We start from the raw sequence: 20,201 nt of genomic DNA on the forward strand, positions 1-20,201 counted from the left end.
GACTTAAATAAATAAATAATGAACACATGTGCTTGGGATGTCTCTAGATACGCCCCCCCCCCAAAAAAAAACCCACACACTGTGAATATTTGATACCATGGAGTGGAACAGTGTAGAAAGAAAGGAGCATGTTTTCCATTGCATTTATGTTGAGGCTGCACACTTGTTTCTAAATATATATGTATATCTGAATCAGCAGCTCTGGGAATTCAGATCTCCAAAGCGGAAATCACTCAGTGTAGCTGCATCGTCACATGAAGAAAGGAAACAAGTCTGCAATTTGTGAAAGAGGAAGTCACCAAAATTGAGAGTGATTTATTTTACCAAAATGTGACAATGGGGTTGTACAAATCTACTGAGAGAGGGGAATGAGCCGTGTTTTGTTGCTACTCCCTATTCAGTGTGAGGCACTACAAATGGGCTCACACAAGCACTGTCCTGATGGAAGTCTGTTTTGGGAGTACCGAAAAGCCTTCTCTTTGTTGAGATCATAGTCGACTCACCTCCCGCCTCCAGATCTCCTCTCCTTTTTTTTCTTCATACGGCAAGTGATGAATCTATTTTTTCCAGATCACATGAGCCAAAATGTGGGGGAATCCTCTAAGGAGCAGAGACTTGTTTGAAGGTGATCAGAAAGAGATATGGAGTGAAAGGCTTGAGGACTTCATAAGGGGATGAACTCTCAGGCAGAACGGAAAGCTTTCATGCAAGTGAATTGTCCTCAGGAAGCTACCAGAGATATGACTGAAGAAAGTGTCACCAGGAAGTTCAGTGCCCCAATCCAAACATACTTCTGTTTCGCCATCATTTCTCTCACAATCTGCCTTCTTGCATCTTTGGGAACCATTGTGGTCTTGGTACTTCAAAGGACGGTAAGTTGCTTCCTGCTTCTGCCCTAGGGCTCTCTTAACTCCTGTTATCCAGATAAAATGTTGAGTTTCAGCTTTCACGGCACACCTTTTGCAATTATTCAGGCTTTGGCTTCAACTGATCTATGAAAGCCAACTCCACTGTACAATGCCAGTCAATTGCATTGCAGAGAGTAGGTGACTGGATATGAAATACAGGCTGAGATCTTTACTGCTTGAAATGTCACAAAATTCCTACAAGCAGACTCAACGTGTTGATTTCAAGCTCTTGGAATAAGGACATTTGTTTTGCTGATGGTATTCTGTAAAACATGGGTAGGTAAAATGTTGATATCCAGATATTGTTGGACTCCAATTCTCATTAGAAATGTGGTCAATATTCAAGCATGTTTTAAGCCAAGAAGTATTTCACAAATACAGAGAACAGCAAAATTTAAAGTGCTATTACATTTTGTTTTATGTATTAGTCTAGAAGGTGAGAAATAGGTTGGTTTGCTCAATTTAAATTCTCCTCCATCCCTAACTGGAAACTGTCTTATATGCGGTCATATTTTACTCCTTGGAGTCTAAGGCAGAGACAGGTCTTTCCTATCACATGCTGAGGTCCTTTAACTGGGAAATGACTGAAACTGATCCTAGGACCTTCTGCATGCAAACACTATGCTCTAGCACTGAGCTATGGTCCTGATCTATCTAGAAGATGCTTATTTAAGAAAAGAAAATGTTTGATAGACTAAAAAGGCACCCCATATAATTGTGCCCATATGTATGTACACACATATTGGATCCAACTAAGTTATACACACAGTAGACACATTGAAATTAGTAAACCTAAGCCAGAGATATTCATTCATTTCAGTGGGTCTACTCTAAGTAGAACAAACACTGGATTCATAAAATCATATAACGGTAGAGTTGGAGTGACCCTTAGGGTCATTCAGTCCAACCCCCAGTAAGACAAGAATCTCAGTAAGGATAGCAATAAGGATTCAAAACAGAGAATGGGGAGAAGGGTTAGAAAAGAAATGGCAGAAGCCATAACTTTAGGGGCATCCAATACCCTTACTTGGATACTTTCCCCTCCAAAAAGTATGGCCCATTAGTAGATGATTTTGGGATACTCTCCCTCATGTTCTGAGCTCCTGGGGAGTCTCCAGAGGAAGCTCTCTCACAACCCTTGATTATTCATTATTAATTTGTGGGTTTCTTTTTACATAAAAGTCTCAAGAAAATTCATAGAAATATAATAAGATCATAGTTTTAAAAGCAGTACAAAGCACATACTGAAAACATGACTTAAAACAGTTCAAAATGAACCCCCAAGGCACAATTTTTTTATCCATTGAGCTGTTGAAATGTCTTCAGGTATTCTTGTTATTATTTTTATGTGTTTAATGGCTGCTCACAATAAATTGAACTGATTTCTGAGTAAAACACAGTCATGACAGACTATTTGCTATGCAGTATTAACTTGTTTTATTTCTTTTCCCTGGCAGTGAGGCAGTTGAATGCTACTTTTGATTCTTTCTTTTGTCATCCTTTTCTTTGTATATTGTTTAAAACCATATAGAAATAAATAAATAAATAAATAAATAAATAAATAAATAAATAATTTGGAAAGAACCAAAGAACCAAATGTTTGGGGAGTGAGATAAGATGAATAGTGGTGGAAATAGCCATGATAATCTCATGAGAAACTGAGTTTGAGGTGGGGGGGGCACGTCACTCAAGGGCAGTGGTATGTATTAGAAGGAATGGAACCTACTTTGCAAAGTTGTGCCAACAGAGATGGAGGGTTAGATTCCATTCCCATTAAAAGGCAAAACAACCTGCTTTGCAGTTTCTGAAACAGTATGCAAACCAAAACAGAGCCATTCTATGAAATGAGTACTTCTCCAAAATTGTGCAGGTCATAAATTAACATTATAGATGTGATTGGTTTCCAGGATTATTATTATTTCAATAGGAAACAAGGTCTTAATAGCACTGAATTTAGGAAATGGTTTCTTAATGTTACTGCATAGAAAAATTATCTGTAAGAGTTAAGAGGGGAGGGAGAAACCTGACTAAGCTAAATTTCACAAGCAAAATTCTGAAAAGGTTTGAAATCCAAAGTCTCAAGGGCATAGGAGCCAACTCCTGGGGGCTGAGGGGGCTTTGGCCCCCCTAATAAAATATTTGAGGGTGCTGGGGGCCCCCAAAGTTGACGAGCATTGCCATTCAAATGGTGCGTGTGCATTGCATCATGTGATCGATTATGTGGGGCAGGGCTTACCTGGGTCTTCCCAATGGGATTACATAGGGATGTAATATGAGGATCTCATAATACTAGAATTTGAGGCTATTCATCCAACGAAGCTGAATGTCAGAAGATTCAAAAAAGACAAATTATTTCTCCCTGCAGTGCATAGTTAAAGCTATGAAGTTCACTCCCACAAGTTATACTGGTGGCCTCCAACTTGGGTGATTTTAAAAGAGGATTCGATAAGTTCATGGAAGATAAAACCATTAAGGATACTAGCTACAGTGGCTGTACTTTGCCTTCATGGTCAGAGGTAGCATGCCTCTGAATACCAGTTGCTGGGACTCATAAGTGGGGACAGTGCTGCTGTTGCACTCAGGTCCACAGTTTGTGTGCTATCCATGGTTTGCCACCTTGCAAACAGGGTGCTGGATCAGATGGGCTAGATCAAGCAGGTCTACTCCGAAGTTCTTATAAAGGGAAGTTCCTAGTACAGATAATTCAACAGTCAGTCTGTGAGCATTTATAAAAGGATTCTGTGGTTACGAAGACCCAGCATGAGATTCCTTACAAATTTTTTTTTGGGGGGGGGGGATTACAAACTTGGTGGATCAGGGAAATGCTGTGGATATAGTACCGTATTTTTTGCTCCATAGGGCGCACCGGACCATAGGGCGCACCTAGTTTTTAGGGGGGGAAATAAAAGGGGGGGGGGAATTATTTTCTCCCCCAGCCAAAAGAGCAAAGAAGCCAAGACAGCCAGTGGGATCCATCCTGCTGGCTGTTTTGGCTTCCTCTTTAGCCGCGTGCAACCTCTCCAGCCGGGAGAGGCTGTGTGCAGCTTTGGCAGAAGCCAAGGCAGTGAGCGGGATGGATCCCGCTCGCTGTCTTGGCTTTGTTTCTAACTGCAGGGCTGGGGTGGGGGAAGCCCGAGCTTCCCCCGACCCCAGCCCCCAGAACGGGTCCGGGAGCGGCGGCAAGGTTGCGAAGCCTTTGGAGTGCAGCGCGAGTTCCCACTGCTCTCCAAAGGCTTCAGGGATAGCCGCCTGAAGCCTTTGGAGTGCAGCGGGACCTCGTGCTGCACTCCCAAGTTTTCGGGTTCCTTTCGCTGAAGCCAGGAGAGTCTTGCTCTCCCGGCTTCAGCAAAAGGAACCCAAAGCCTTTGGAGCGCAGCGCGAGTTCCCGCTGTGCTCCAAAGGCTTCAGGCGGCTATCCCTGAAGCCTGGAGAGCAAGAGGGGTGGGTGCTCACCGAGCCCTCTCGCTCTCCATTCGTTCCATAGGACGCACACACATTTCTCCTTCATTTTTGGAGGGGGGAAAGTGCGTCCTATAGAGCGAAAAATAAGGTATATCTTGATTTCAGTGAGGCTTTTGACAAAGTCCTCCATGATTTTCTCTCGAGGAAGCTGCTAAAATGTGGGTTGAATGAGGTAACTGTTAGGTGGATTTGTAGCTGGTTGACTGACCAAACCCAAAGAGTACTCATTAATGGTTCCTCAACATCCTGGGGAAAAAGTGAGGTGCCACAGGGTTCTGTCGTGGGCCCGTTGTTGTTCAACATCTTTATAAATGATTTGGATGAAGGAATTGAGGGGAAGCTCATCAAATTTGCAGGTGACACCAAATTGGGAGGGGTAGCTAATGCCACAGAAGGCAGAATCAGAATTCAAAATGACCTTAATGGATTAGAGAACAGGGCGCAAGCTAACAAAATGAATTATAATAAGGACAAATGTAAGGTTCTGCACTTAGGCAGGAAGATGCACAAATATAGGATGAGGGACATCTGGCTTACTAGTAGTACATGTGAAAAGGATCTAGGGGTCTTGGTGGACCACAAACTTAACATGAGTCAACAGTGTGATGCAGCAGCAAAGAAAGCCTAGGCTACTCTAGGCTGAATCAACAGACGTATCAAGGGAAGTCATAGTACCGTTCTACTCTGCCTTGGTTAGACCACACCTGGAATACTTTGTCCAGTTCCGGGCACCACAATTTAAGAAGGATGTTGACAAGCTGGAATGTGTGCAGAGGAGGGCAACCAAGATGATCAAGAGTCTGGAAACTAAGTCTTATGAGAAATGCTTGAAGGAGCTGGGTATTATTAGCCTGGAAAAGAGGAGACTGAGAGGAGATATGATAGCCATCTTCAGATATCTTAAGGGCTGTCACATGAAAGAGGGAGCTTCCTTGTTTTCTCCTGCCCTTGAGGGTAGGATTCGAGTTAATGGCTCCAAGCTCCAAGAAAGGAGATTCCAACTAAGCTTTCAGAAAAACTTTCTGATAGGAAGAACTGTTCAGCAGTGGAACAGACTCCCACAAAAGGTGGTGAACTCTGCTTCCTTGGAGGTTGGATGGCCATCTGTCATGGATGCCTTAGCTGAGATCCCTGCATTGCAGGGGGTTGGACTAGATGACCCTTGGGTAACTTCCAGCTCTAAGATTCTATGATTCTATGGTTTTAAGTCTGGAAGATTCAGGACAGACAAAAAAAAGTACTTCTTCACACAGCACCTTGCTAAACTATGGATTTCAATGTCACGAAAGGTGGTGATGGCCACCACCAACATGAACGGATTTAATAGAGGATCGGACAAATTCATGGAGGATAAGGAGGATATTGATGGCTAAGTTCTACCACCTGAATACTAGGAATGAGGGGTGTGTGCAGAAAGCAGTATTTTGTAAGGCACAGCACACAAATTAAGATGCACATCTGCATCTGGTCCCACTTACCATTGGTGTGTGGCCCCCAGAATAATATCCATGAGGGTGAGCACCACCAGGATTGACACCGTGATGCCAGGAACAAAGCCCCCAGGATTTGTGCTTTGATCTGGTAGACGTCAGTGCTTCACTTCCCAGACGTCACAAAAGCGGGGGAGGCCAGAAAGAAAAGGATGTTGCTATATTTTCAAGAAGTAGCAGCCTGTGGTCATTACATTGGTTGATAGTGTTTATGCAAATCCAGCTGCGAAAATCAGGTGTTGCTTGCTGGTCCTCTTCTTAGCGTTGGCAAGCCAGTACAGCTGCAGTAAAAATAGAAACCAAAACTAGGAAAATTCCCCCGTTAATGTCTAGACTCTAGACATTTAGCAACCACTTTCTTCAGCCACCCTGGGTCTACAGAACTCTCCTTCGTATTCCCATCTCTCCATAGCTTACAATCCTTCCTAGTCCCTTGTGACTCTTTGATTGTATGGCTTTATTTAGGAAAGATATTCCATAGTGGTTGCACTATGGAATATCTTTCCTAAATAAAGCCATACAATCAAAGAGTCACAAGGGATCTTCAAAGTTAGCTAATCCAACCCCATGGGTCTGTGCTGGATCTTCCATGCAGGATCTGTAAATGGAGAAATCTGAGGGCTCCCTTGGACAAAAAACAAGGACACCAGCCAGGAATACCAGAGCAAAATAGCAGCCAGTAGGCTTGGTCTTTATTGAAGACTGTCACGACAGGACTCCCACCTGCCACAAGGTGGAACAAGGTGGAAGCCCCGAACAAAAGAGCCCCCAAACTTTTATTAGCTGCTAATCCCCATGTTATACACCCCCAAACTACATCACTCATACATCACGGTTACATCATGAAAGGGGAGGTCTGGTGGCAGTAATCTGAGCATCCTGGACCCTGCCCCATGGTTCTCCTTGCCCTCCACCAAACACCCATCAAGTGTAACAAAAGAGGTATTTACATTTCCCTGTTTCCCAGCCAAGTTAATCACACCCTTTTGTCTTCATCTGTGTTTATTATTTCTGGAATGGCTACCTGTCTGGCACTCATGTATCAGGATGCCAGGGATGATCACTCAGGCAGAGGGGCTGCTGAGTAGCTGAGCTCACATGTCTATATGAATTTCTGAAGTTTTCCCTGTGAGCCAGTACATAGATACATTTATCAGTGAATTCTTACATTTGGTACCATGCAGCAAAGGCCCTTTGAATAGATAGAAAGAAACTGTGATGAAGTGTTTTGTGGGGACAAATCACAAAAGTCACAAAGGGATTGTGCTGATTTTGGTAGTGGGCTGCATGTGCATGATATCTGCTGGAGGGGCAACCCCCCCCCCCAACCTATACATAAATTCCTGCAACAGATCCAATTACAGCATCCTTGATGCATGACTGCCCAGCCTCTATGACAGAACATAAGAAGAGTCCTACTGCATAATACCCAAGGCAGGGCTGATGAATTTTAATGAGGATTTGTTTTCTTTACAAAGTGATGTAGGAAAATGAAAAATCAAGAGAAATTGGTATTGACAGATTTGACCAGTCCTAGTCCTGCTAGATCTCCACATGTGGCCAGTGAGGCTATTTTGGTGAAGTCACATCCACTGGCCCTACTCCTGATGGAGAAAGTGCAACTTGATCTCGGGTGATTGACAGATTGGTAAACCCAGCCACCTATCAAGCTTGTCCCTCAGGGGTTTGAGGGAGTTAAGTATCTGACCCAGGGGATAGATCCAGTTCCCCAGGATGGACTGAATGACAGACAGGTAGAAATCTGTGTGTGTATCCTTCTAGGGAAGGTTGAGAGGGCCATAGCTCAATGGCAATTAAGGACGGAAAGCTCTGTCATTTTGGTGCTCACAGTTTCTGATTTTTCTTAAATTTGGTTCTCCACAATTCTGTCACAATTTCTGATATTTATATACAGTATAATAATCACCATGAACATTCTTCAGTATTTTAGGAGAAACACATTTTGTGAGCAATTTATCCTCATATAATGCATTTTGGGATGCCATTTTCATTCTTCATGCACACCTTCCCCTGGCATGTGCATTTTTGTAAACATTGCTTGGTTGGAGAAATGAATCACAAAATTCAAAGAAGTGCGCATTTTGAGGGACGGCCGTGTTTCAGTTCTCAAATCGTTTTGGAAAGTGCAAACTTATACATTCGGCTTTAAATGTACACTGAATCAAAGTTGTCCCCCTTCCCTAGTGGTAGGGCATCTGCTTTGCAAGCAGAAGAATCCAAGTTCAATTCCTGGTGTCCCCAGGTGGGCTGAGCCTGGAAAGAGCCACTGCCAGTCAGCAACGATAGTATTGAACTAGATGGACCAATGTTCTGACTCACTATAAGACAGCATCCTACGCTCCTGCATACCACCCAAACAAAGCTATGAGAAGTGAGAAGAGCAGTCTTTTCCCCCTCCTTCAAACCAGCTATTGATCTTATTGGTCTCAAAGACATTTGACAGCCATCCTCAGGGAGTGATCCACACTCCTGACAAGCAATCACTACAACTCATAATGTCACCAAATTGATTTTCTAAGGAAGACAGATGTTGTTGCAGCCTCAAGCTTGTAAGTGACCAGTTATATCAGGATTGAACGAAACTGCACCAGCACCCAAGAGAAAACACTAACCTTTCTGATCAGAGCTATGTTTTGATGAAAGAAGGGCAAGATTAATTTCCATCTGGCAAAATTGAGGCCATGCCCAGAGAGCCAGCTTACTGCCTCTGCAGTATGTTAAGAACTCGTTGAACTCACAGCTTAAGAAGGTTTTGGGTGGTTGCTGATATTGTTTTACTAGGAGGGGGCACTGTTGTTATGTTTTATATTTTTGAAGTATTTATTTCAAGTATTGCAACAAAACAGATGCAAAATTACTTTAAAAAAAATTTAAAAAGTCTGCTTATTACATTGCTATATGTCTTTCGTGGAGGGACGCGGGTGGCGCTGTGGGTAAAACCTCAGTGCCTAGAACTTGCCGATCGCATGGTCGGCGGTTCGAATCCCCGCAGCGGGGTGCGCTCCCGTCGTTCGGTCCCAGCGCCTGCCAACCTAGCAGTTCGAAAGCACCCCCAGGTGCAAGTAGATAAATAGGAACCGCTTACCAGAGGGAAGGTAAACGGCGTTCCGTGTGCTGCGCTGGCTTGCCAGATGCAGCTTTGTCACGCTGGCCACGTGACCCGGAAGTGTCTGCGGACAGCGCTGGCTCCCGGCCTATAGAGTGAGATGGGTGCACAACCCTAGAGTCTGTCAAGACTGGCCCGTACGGGCAGGGGTACCTTTACCTTTATATGTCTTTCACCCAAAGAAATCAGAGCAGCACACAAAATGTCCTCTATCCCATCCTCATTTTAACCTCACAACAACCCTGTGAGGTAGGTTAGCCCAAACTCATACTGGCAGATTCATCACAGAATAGCACACCAAAGGCCCATCTAGACCAGCATCTTGCTGTGGAAGCCCATAAGTAGGATGTGATAGCAACAGGTCTCTCTTGCTGTCGTCCTCCAGCAACTGGTATTCAGATAAACTGCCTCTGAACATGGAAGTTCCACTGTGTTAATCATGGCCAATAGCCATTGATAGACTCTTCCTCCATGGATTTGTCTAATCCCTTTTTAAAAGCCTCTTTGAGGGAAGCCATGTGATTTAAATGTGTATCAAATTCTCTTGGTATGGTGTGGATCTGGCCTATGTTAGCAGTCTTCACCACCTCTTTTGACAGTGCATTCATTATGTGTATACCATTTAATTAATTTTAACCTGGATATAAAATTACAGGTGTGTGTGTGTGTGTGTGTGTGTGTGTGTGTGTGTGAGATAAAGCAAAGGCTTGTACATAGGTTCCTTTTCCAAAAGACCAAGCTTCTGAATCTGGAGCATCCCTGATCATTAGCTATGATGGTCTTGATAGCAGGGGCTTATAGGAATTAAGATTGCCACCCATCCCTAGAAAAATGGGATCACCTGTCCCCTGTCCCTTTGTGCTTCAAATGAATGCAGGGGAAACCCCTCCATAAAGGGAGGGGAGGATTTGGTATCATGAGTGGGTGGGCATCTCACAATCGCTTTCGATCTGTGCTTTATTTTGTCCGACGAAAGCTGGCAATATGAATGGGAATAGAGCTTCAACAATATCTGGAGCAGCTGCTGTTTATTCTGAACTCAAATGTAATCATTATGAGTATTATTTACTAACCCTTCACCCTAAGGTTTTTTAACACAGTGTCAAAACTAGTTTAAAACAAAGTAAGATCAAAGAAATAACAGGGGTCCTAAAAATAAACATCCGAGGTGTCAAAACCAAGGGTAAAGAGGTCTGTCCTCAGCATTAACTGAAAGCTATATACAGTGGTAGGGGCACGGGTGGTGCTGTGGGTTAAAGTTAAACCACAGAGCCTGGGGCTTGCCCATCAGAAGGTCGACGGTTCAAATCCCCATGAAGGGGTGAGCTCCCGTTGCTCGGTCCCTGCTCCTGCCAACCTAGAAGTTCGAAAGCACGTCAAAGTGCAAGTAGATACCGGTAAATAGGTACTGCTCCGGCGGGAAGGTAAATGGCGTTTCCGTGCACTGCTCTGGTTCGCCAGAAGCGGCTTAGTTATGCTGACCACATGACCCGGAAGCTGTACACTGGCCCCTCGGCCAATAAAGCGAGATGAGCGCCGCAACCCCAGAGTTGTCCGTGACTGGACCTAATGGTCAGCGGTCCCTTTACCTTTATATACAGTGGTACCTCAGGTTACAAACACCTCGAATTACAAACACTTTGGGTTACCGACTCCGCTAACCTGGAAGTAGTACCTCAGGATGAGAACAGAAATCGTGCGCCGATGGCGCAGCGGCAGCAGGAGGCCCCATTAGCTAAAGTGGTACCTCAGGTTAAGAACGGTTTCAGGTTAAGAACGGATCTCCAGAACGAATTAAGTTCTTAACCAGAGATACCACTGTAATGAAGATGCCAAATTCGCATCCATTGGGAGGGAACATTTAGGGCACTAGCCTGCTATAGAGAATGCCCTCTCCCAAGCTTCTTAGGGTGAAGGAATTGCCAAGATCCAGTGGTTTTTTTCTTTAAAAAAATGTTTAGGGGTACTCTAATTTTTACTCAAGAAAATCACCATTTTATACTTGGGGAAAACAAATACAGTAAATGGACAAAAGTACAAAGATTCACAAAATGTTTAGGGGTATGCGTACTCCTGTGTCCCCCTGGGGCGGGGGGAAGCACTGCCAAGATCAGGGGTCAGCAACCTTTCTCAGCCGTGGGCTGGTCCACCGTCCCTCAGACCATGTGGTGGGCCGAACTATATTTTGAAGGGGGGGGGAGAACAATTTCCTGTGCCCCACAAATAACTCAGAGACGCATTTTAAATAAAAGCACACATTCTACTCATGTAAAAACACCAGGCAGGCCCCACAAATAACCCAGAGATGCATTTTAAATAAATGGACACATTCTACTCATGTAAAAACACACAGATTCCCGGACTATCCGTGGGCCAGATTGAGAAGGTGATTGAACCGCATCTGCCTACCCCTGGCCAAGATCTATAAAGACTGTTGATTTTAATACCCAGGGAGGCCTGTAGAGAAGGACGTGGTCTTTCAGGTATTTGGGGTCTGTGTCATTTAGGTCTTAAAATGCTAAGATAAGCAGCTTTAAATGGGCCCAGAAATGAACTAGCAACCAGTGCTGCTGTTTTTTTAAAAAAGGGAGTTATGTGAGATTTAAATGGAACCCAGTAATCTGGCTGCTGCATTTTAGGCCAACTGAAGTTTCTAAGTCAACTTCAAGGGCAGTGCCATGCAGAGTGCATTGCAATAATCCAAATCTGGATGTTACCACCCCTGAAACTTCATGCCCCATCGTTGGTGTCTCACATCACCTAAGGATGCTCCATCTCATTTTGAGAATGTGGGGTTTCAAAACACCATTGACTTTTTAACAACATTTTGGCATTGTCCAATGGTCCAGGTTTGATGGGGCACAGTTTGCAATTTTATCAATGAAACAGCTGGATACTCATTACCACAATTTCCCAAAATAGTATTGTGTTATTTGAAAAAATATGGTATTATGGACTAGGGAGACTAGGCTAGTCCTATAAATGTTCCCCTGGCGCCTCCTTCCCAAAGCCTGGGACGCTTCTTAGGGGTGATGGATTTTGTGTCTTAACATATGGGGTGCAGTTTAGCCACCTCTGATTTAAAATAAAGACTATTATGAGTCAAAGTTCATTTAAATGTAATCTACGATAATGAAAGCAAGGAACACACAAAAACCAATATGTCTAGGACATCATAGGTGTAACTTTCTCTTGACTTTTTGTCTCTTTGAAGGGATCTACGGCTGAGTACGATGGACACCAAGGAAGAGAGAAATGTGGTAAGATGATATGAATGAGATAAATTACAAGTGAATATTTTTGGCATGGATGGTCTGAAAATGTTGGATTTGAGCCAGTTGTTGCTTGGGCTGATAATTCCTTGGTGGTAGGGAGGGGGGCACTTAAAGCAGGCACAGTCACACCTGCCAGGTGGGTTTGCTGAGTCACGCAAAACAATGTAAACTGGTCCCAAGTCGCTAAGGGCTTTATATACGTACTTGGCCTAGTAGCAAATCAGTAACCAGTGTAGAGCACAGGTGTTATTTGCCTCACTCCTGTCAGTGATTGTCCCGCAGCATTTTGCACTAACTGCAGCTTCCAGATCAAATGTGAGGGAAGTCCCACATAGAACACATTGCAGTAATCCAGTTTTGAAGTAATCAGTGCATGAACTATTATGGCAAGGCTTCCCCAGTCCAGGAATGGCTGTTGCTGTCAAAACAGCAGCACTTGGTAAAAGGTACAGTGGTACCTCAGGTTACAAACACTTCAGGTTACAGGTGCTTCAGGTCACAGACTCTGCTAACCCAGAAATAGTACCTTGGGTTAAGAACTTTGCTTCAGGGTGAGAACAGAAATCGTGCTCTGGTGGCATGGTGGCAGTGGGAGGCCCCATTATCTAAAGTGGTACCTCAGGTTAAGAACAGTTTCAGGTTAAGAACGGACCTCCAGAATGAATTAAGTTCTTAACCCGAGGTACCACTGTACTTCCATACACTGAGGCTACCTGAGCTTCCAGTGACACAGCTGGATCCAAAAGCACCCCAAACTGTGAACCTGCTCCTTAAAGGAGAAAGCAAACTCATCCAAGGTAGGCAACTGGCCAGTTTCTTAGACACAAGAGCTATTCACCCATGGTGCCTACTTGAACTAGTACCAGTGACAGGATGAAGTGGTTTCAGTGCTAGAAAACAGAGGTTTCTGTATGCCGGATGTGAATCCTATAATTTTCACCTTGCCTTTGTCAGCTGCATTGCACAATCTTCATTGTTTGGGCAAAGATGGACCTATTCTACATCACCATGGGGGACATTTTCCAGACTGATGGATACATACCCTTCTGATCAACCTCCTGAGGGCCACATGCCATTGATGGGTGGAGGTCAGAGGCAAAAGTGATCAGAACAACAAGCACAAAGTTCTACCTTTGTACATTGACCTGGTTTCTACACAAACACTCATATTGCCCTACACAAACACTCATATTGCCCTGTCTATTCTCCATCCAGGAAAGCAAGAGGCATCAACAGAGTTCCATGATAGGCAAAAACACTCCAGGAGCTTGCAAAGCAGAACCAGTGAGGGTTGTGGTTCAGGAGGGTATGTGTGGCCTGGAGAGAGAGCACCAAGGACCAGATAGAGAAGCCTAGTGGATCACATTTTCTCCCTTGCACCCAAGCCTGAAGCTCCCCTATTCTACATGCTGATATCATTTCATCAGATTGATTCCTTCCTTTGTAGCATGTGCCACACTCCCCACAAGAGAGATGCAAAATCCTTGCAACAGTCCTGTGAGGTGGATTAGACTGAGGGACTGTGACTGGCCCAAAGTCACCCAGTGAGTTTCATGGCCGAGTGGGGATTTGAACCCTGGTTTCCCAAGGCCAACATACTAACCAATACATTACACCAGTGCTAGTACATGGGCACAGTACACAGGGCAACAAGAATGGTAGTTCTCCTAGTCCAGTGCATCTGGCTGTTTCCATTTTGCCTCCATAGAATTAGAATATAAGATGGTTGGGGGTTAATGAGTTCACGAGTAGTCAATATACCCATTAAAAGAGCAAAGTATCCAATCTTAATGCAAGGATATTTTGTTGGCAAGATAAAGGAAGCTCCTGTCTGAAATTGAGCAGATTATCTACAAGACTCTCAAGGCCAAACTGCCTTGCTGAGTTGATTCAGAGCTATTAAAACCACCTAATAAATCTTCATCCCACATTTCTTTTGGCAGAGAACAGGATACCGTTAGCTAAATACCTAGAGGTACTCAAATGTGACTTTGTGTGCGCACACACACACACACACATTACTCAGCTATCAATCATCAAGGGCTGAAATGGAAACAGCCCACTAGGATTTAATTGAGATTAATGCATGGATAGATAATTGAAGGGGTATCATGCTTGTATTCAGTGACATAGTGTAGCCTATGTTGTGAGCAAAGAGGAAGTGTCACAGAATCAATATCCTAGAGAGGCAAAGCTCTGCTTTTGTGCAGTCAGCGCTGTGTTTCATTCATTTACCCTTGACTGAATATTGAAATCTACGGTATTTTCTACTGATCCAGAAAGATGGCCCATCCATTTAGTCCTAGGGTAGACAAGCTTCTTGGTTCAACAGGTCAGATCATTATCAGGATCAGCCTTGAGGGACCTCCCAGTTGTCAATCATCTGAAGTCATGATACAATGCCAGCTGCAATGTACTTTGGAAATGCACCTTACAAGGTGTTGCTAAAAGGAAGCTTTCCCTTCTCCTCTCAGTTTTAGCAAAGGATTCTGATACAAATCCCTTCCTGATTTGATGTGGAACCCTACCAAACTGAGCAGGATTAAAGTCCCATTCATTGGCTGATAAGTGAAGGGGTTAAATCCTGTTATGCTAAGGTTACCAGATGTCGAACTAAGCTAATCGAAAACTGAGGTACCACTGTACAGTATTTATTTTTCCCAATTTGAACCGAATATGAATGATAATTTATTACAACAGCAGTCATAAAGAAGAAACGTGAAACACACAGAAAAAAATGGGATATACAGGTTAAATTGCCCCATTGACACTTTGCAATAAATAAGTGGGTTTTGGGTTGCAGTTTGGGCACTTGGTCTCTAAAAGGTTCACCATCACTGTACTAGGGCTATGCCCTGATTCTGATGAAACCCAAATTCTGAACAAAATCAGCTTTGGCTGGATTTGGTTGTCCCATGCCAAATTGACTCACCTAGAGCAATCCGGTGCTGTCAAAAGACAGGGCAGGCAACCTCTGCACAGCCTCCTTCACCAACCCTTCCCTGCGAGGAGCACAAGTGGTGAAACAACAAGCAGCCAATGAGCAGAACATTAACGCCTGCTTTCTGCATGGGCTCCTTGACCAGTGCAATTTCCCTAGGGAACATGTTGGCAAGGCAGCATCCAGAAGGATTGAGTGCAGTTTTTCTTCTTCCCCTGTTACCACCTTTCTGACAACATTAAAATAGGCCCCCAAATCAATTTGGAGCCTGGATCCAAGGTGGACTCTGAGTTGGATTGGTATGTGGGTACACAGCCATAGAATGTGTTCCACATATCACACTGATAGGCTAAATTGGAACCTGTGTCTCATCTACTTAGATCTGCTGGTAGGAGATTCCTCACCAGTGCTCTAGAGGTTGCTAGGTTCCAACTTCCATTAGCCCTGCTGACTACAGCTGATGTGACTTTGAGTCCAAAAAAAATCTGGAGGGTACCATGTGGGCTACCTCCATTCTACACCTTGTACCCGTAGAAGTCTTTGCTTAGATCTTGTAGTTACAGTGCTGTTTGTTAAGCGTTGTGATACATAAACCATTCAGAATGCCAGGCAATAACTGAAAAACATGTTTTATCAAGTGAAAGAACCTAGAGAAGTATTAATAACATATTTGTTGTCCCAGCTGAGTTCAGGCATGAAATTTCCACCTAAAGCCAGTAGAAGGCTCTGTTCTATCACATATGAGAAATGTGTTAGATGTACACAACCTGTTTCTAAGAATCCTGCATCCATCTAGTGTAAAGTGAGAGCTGGACCATAAAGAAGGCTGATCGCAGAAGAATTGATGCTTTTGAATTATGGTGCTGGAGGAGACTCTTGAGATTCTCACGGACTGCAAGAAGATCAGACCTATCCACTCCTAAGGAAATCAGCCCTGAGTGCTCACTGGAAGGACAGATCCTGAAGCTGAGGCTCCAATACTTTGGCCACCTCATGAGAAGAGAAGACTCCCTGGAAAAGACCCTGATGTTGGGAAAGATGCAGGGCATAAGGAGAAGGGGACGACAGAGGACGACATGGTTGGATAGTGTTCTCGAAGCTACTAGCATGAACTTGACTGTGGGAGGCAGTGGAAGACAGAAGTGCCTGGCGTGCTCTGGTCCATGGGGTCACGAAGAGTCGGACACCACTAAACGACTAAACAACAACAACAATGTAAAGTCATAATTATTGACACCAATCAAGCCTCAGCATCAGGCTCTGATCCTTGCCAAGCCAATACAGTAATGTTCTTAAATTGTGAAATTCTTCCTTAGTGATGGAACTCAAAAAGCTGAATCACTGTTTATAATTTGAGATGGTGTCTCTAGGTGATTCTTGGTGAATTAAGCACACTGAAAGTTCATTATCCCACCCATAAACTCACATTATCTGATTCAATGCATTAATAAAGAAATGTTGTTGTGTGTTTTTTTTTAAAAAAAAACAACTACCAGTACTTTTCTCCCACACCTGCTTCCTGGCCCTCGGATAATAATTCCAAAAAACACCAATATTTGAATCCCACAACTTTGGCACCTTTCTGTGGTCCTTAGTAGGGATTCTAAGTCACCTTGGAGCATCATTTTTATTTAAAGAAAGAGCAGTAGTAACCAGGCCCAGATAGAGGGAGGACCATATGGGCCACTTGGCCCGGGCCTTTGATTCCAAAGGGGGCCTCAGTCAGCATATTCACAAAATTATTTATATACAGTGGTACCTCGGGTTACATACGCTTCAGGTTACACACCCAGAAATAGTGCTTCCGGTTAAGAACTTTGCTTCAGCATGAGAACAGAAATCGTGCTCCGGCGGCATGACAGCAGCGGGAGGCCCCATTAGCTAAAGTGGTGCTTCGGGTTAAGAACAGTTTCAGGTTAAGAACGGACCTCTGGAACGAATTAAGTACTTAACCCGAGGTACCACTGTACTTACTTGTTTATAAGACTTCAGTTATCCCCAGGGTAAAAAAAAGAGGGGGGCACATTATCTACCTGGCCCGGGCCTCTGCCTGGCTCTGCAAGGCCCTGGTAGTAACAAGGGTTTTGTTTGTTTTCTTCTTGTCTTTTCAGTGCCATGGAAAATATCAGCAGAGGCTTTGAAAGGTCTGCAGACAATGGCATCTGAGAAAGCAGCTGCATATCTTCAAGGTCAGTGAGAATAGTCTATAAATCAAAGTATGAGAGGTTGCCCTCTCCCACCATAAAAGCCTCATTGCCTCATTCTATATACCTTATATTCTTTGAGTTCCACAAATGCTCTTACCTACCCCATGACTCTCCACTGTATACATGTGTGTAGAATAGGGTGTTCCAGAGGCATGTTGTAGATATCTATGGATCCATAGGATTGCCAGTCAGCGTAGGCAGTACAGTACTCTGCTAGATGGACCAATAGTCTAACTCAGGATAAGCCAGCTTCCTATGTTCGTTTTGCTATCCACCTAGACTGAGTCCCCTATCTGGGCCTTTATTTTTTGTCGCACTCCAGCCAATGCCTTCAGCAGCTAAGGTCTCACTCCTAGGAGACAGTAAGTGGGCACACTCACTTGCAAAGCCATAGTTGGTAATGCAGTGCGCGGTCTAAACCAAGGTCAAGCACAGATTATCAGCCCAGGTCAAAAACATGATCTAGAGATAAGGCCAGTTCAAGGTCAATATCACAAAGAATTGCTACAGCGTAGCAAGATAGACTTGGGAACAAGGAAACACAGACTTTTGTTGCCATCATAAAATGGAAGGCTCGCCTTCTCTGACTTCTTAGAACAAACCCCAGCCACAGCTGCTGATAATAAATGCATTTCAGGGACCCCTTACACACAAGGAGACCCAGTCTTCTTCTACTTGTGGGAATGTTAAGGATTGTAGGAAAGAATATAATGATTAAGTAGTATCCTTCCTTCACTCACGCTAGTGAGTGATGTAGCAGAGCAAATTCCCCTCAATATAGCTGGAAGCTAGTTTGCGGATTTGATTATTTCCTGGTGTCCCCATTGATCCCTCTTAAAAGAATAAAGACACAAGAGTCTTTCTGAGTAAAGTAACAAAAAGTTTACTCACATTTCAGTTCACGATTTGATCCCTGAAAGGCAGGCTTTACTTAATAGTTACACAAAGAAACAGTGAGTTTGTCTCATATGGAGACTGAACTTGTGTGCTGCTGGCTGAGAGCCAGCAGACAGCAAAATTATATTAATAGAACAAAATGGCTAGAGGAGAGTAGCATGACAGCAAAAAGAGAGAACAAGACAACACTGGAATAAGACAACTTCAAGACTGACAAAATGGGTGTATGACTCCTTTTATGGAGTCAGCCAGAGCCGTGCCCATCTCCCAGATCACATGCAGGGGGAGGAAACTCCAGACCAGTGGAACAGGAAGTTACACTGACTGGATGTCCCCCTGCCTGTGCCCGCTCTAGGGAAATAAGGAATGTTGCATTTGATTGTTCCAATGGATAACATCCCACACTACTCACATGCCACATGATGACTCTGGGTCTGCAGCCACATGCCATGTCATCTGTCTTAGCAGACCTTTTGGCACTGGTGTTCTTCATGTCTGGAGTTGTGATGACTGCACTTCCTCTGACAGTTCCAAGGGTTCTTTAGCAGGTCTCTCCCAGAGGGCCCCTCAGCCCTGGCTCCAAGGAAACCTGTCAGCTCCTCAGGGTCCTTGGAGCACCTGATTTATCCTCTAAGGAAGGTGTTGCTGAACTACAACTCCCATCATCCTTAGTTATTGGCCATGTTTGCTGGGGCTGATGGGAGTTGTAGTTCAGCAACATCTGGAGGGCCAAAGCCCTGCTCTAAGGACTCCATGTCTGGTATCAGGTGAGTGCTGGGTATGATAAGGATTCAGTCCCTCTCATTCCCTACAAAATTAGACTCAAACTGTGCCAGCCATGGTGACAATAGAAGGAAAACAAATCTCCATACATTCTGCTTCTGTCCTGGCTGCAGCAGGCAACCAGAAATAAGGATCTGGTGGTTACAACTGGGATAATTTTCCTTGCTTGTGTTTCCATAGAGCAAGAATGGGGAAGCGTTGGTCCTAACAAGATATTGGCCTTATCATTCTTGGCTCTTAACCATGCCCTTTGGGGGCCGATGGGAGTTGCACTCCAATGACATCCAGAAGACCAAAGGTTGCCCATCCCTGCCATAAAGTTTTTATAGTTAACATTAGGGCTGCCATACATCCTAAACGGCCTCGGTCCTGTATATCTGAAGGAGCGTCTCCACCCCCATAGTTCCTTATACCGAGAAGGCCTTCTGGCGGTGCCCTCATTGCAAGAAGTGAGGTTACAGAGAACCAGACAGAGGGCCTTCTCGGCAGTGGCGCTGCCCTGTGGAACACCCTCCCTTCAGATGTGAAGGAAATAAGCAGCTATCTTATCTTTAAAAGACATCTGAAGGCAGCCCTCTTTAGGGAAGTTTTTAATATTTAATGCTGTATTGTTTTTAACACTCGATTGGAAGCCACCCAGAGTAGCTGGGGAAACTCAGCCAGATGGGCGGGGTATAAATAATAAATTATTATTATTAATTTTTTTATTATTATTATTATTATTATTATTATTATTATTATTATTATTATCATCATCATCATCATCATCATCATCCAGAATATCCCGGGCATAGCTGGGATTGAGACTCAATCCAGATTAGGCGTGGGAAGAATAGAAGCCCCCTACAGTGCCAGTGTGGTGTAGTGGTTAAGAGCGGTAGTCTTGCAATCTGGGGAACCGGGTTCGCGTCTCCGCTCCTCCACATGCAGCTGCTGGGTGACCTTGGGCCAGTCACACTTCTTTGAAGTCTCTCAGCCCCACTCACCTCACAGAGTGTTTGTTGTGGGGGAGGAAGGGAAAGGAGAATGTTAGCCGCTTTGAGACTCCTTCGGGTAGTGATAAAGCGGGATATCAAATCCAAACTCTTCTTCTTCTTCTTCTTCTACACCA

The 20,201-nt window shown here is 44.1% G+C and overlaps 1 protein-coding gene across 1 annotated transcript in view; it reads left to right on the forward strand.

Annotated features, from left to right (window-relative positions):
* The first annotated feature begins 214 nt into the window (after window positions 1–214).
* The window catches only part of TNFSF8 (TNF superfamily member 8), a 30,620-nt gene continuing 10,633 nt past the window's right edge, over window positions 215–20,201 (forward strand). Inside the window, exons 1-3 of the mRNA XM_028714507.2 lie at window positions 215–872; window positions 12,202–12,247; window positions 17,315–17,392. Coding sequence (XP_028570340.2) covers window positions 675–872; window positions 12,202–12,247; window positions 17,315–17,392 — 322 coding nt within the window. The 5' untranslated portion in view covers window positions 215–674. The remainder of the gene's footprint in view (window positions 873–12,201; window positions 12,248–17,314; window positions 17,393–20,201) is intronic.

This window comes from Podarcis muralis, chromosome Z (genome assembly GCF_964188315.1).
Source record: "Podarcis muralis chromosome Z, rPodMur119.hap1.1, whole genome shotgun sequence".
NCBI lineage: Eukaryota > Metazoa > Chordata > Lepidosauria > Squamata > Lacertidae > Podarcis > Podarcis muralis.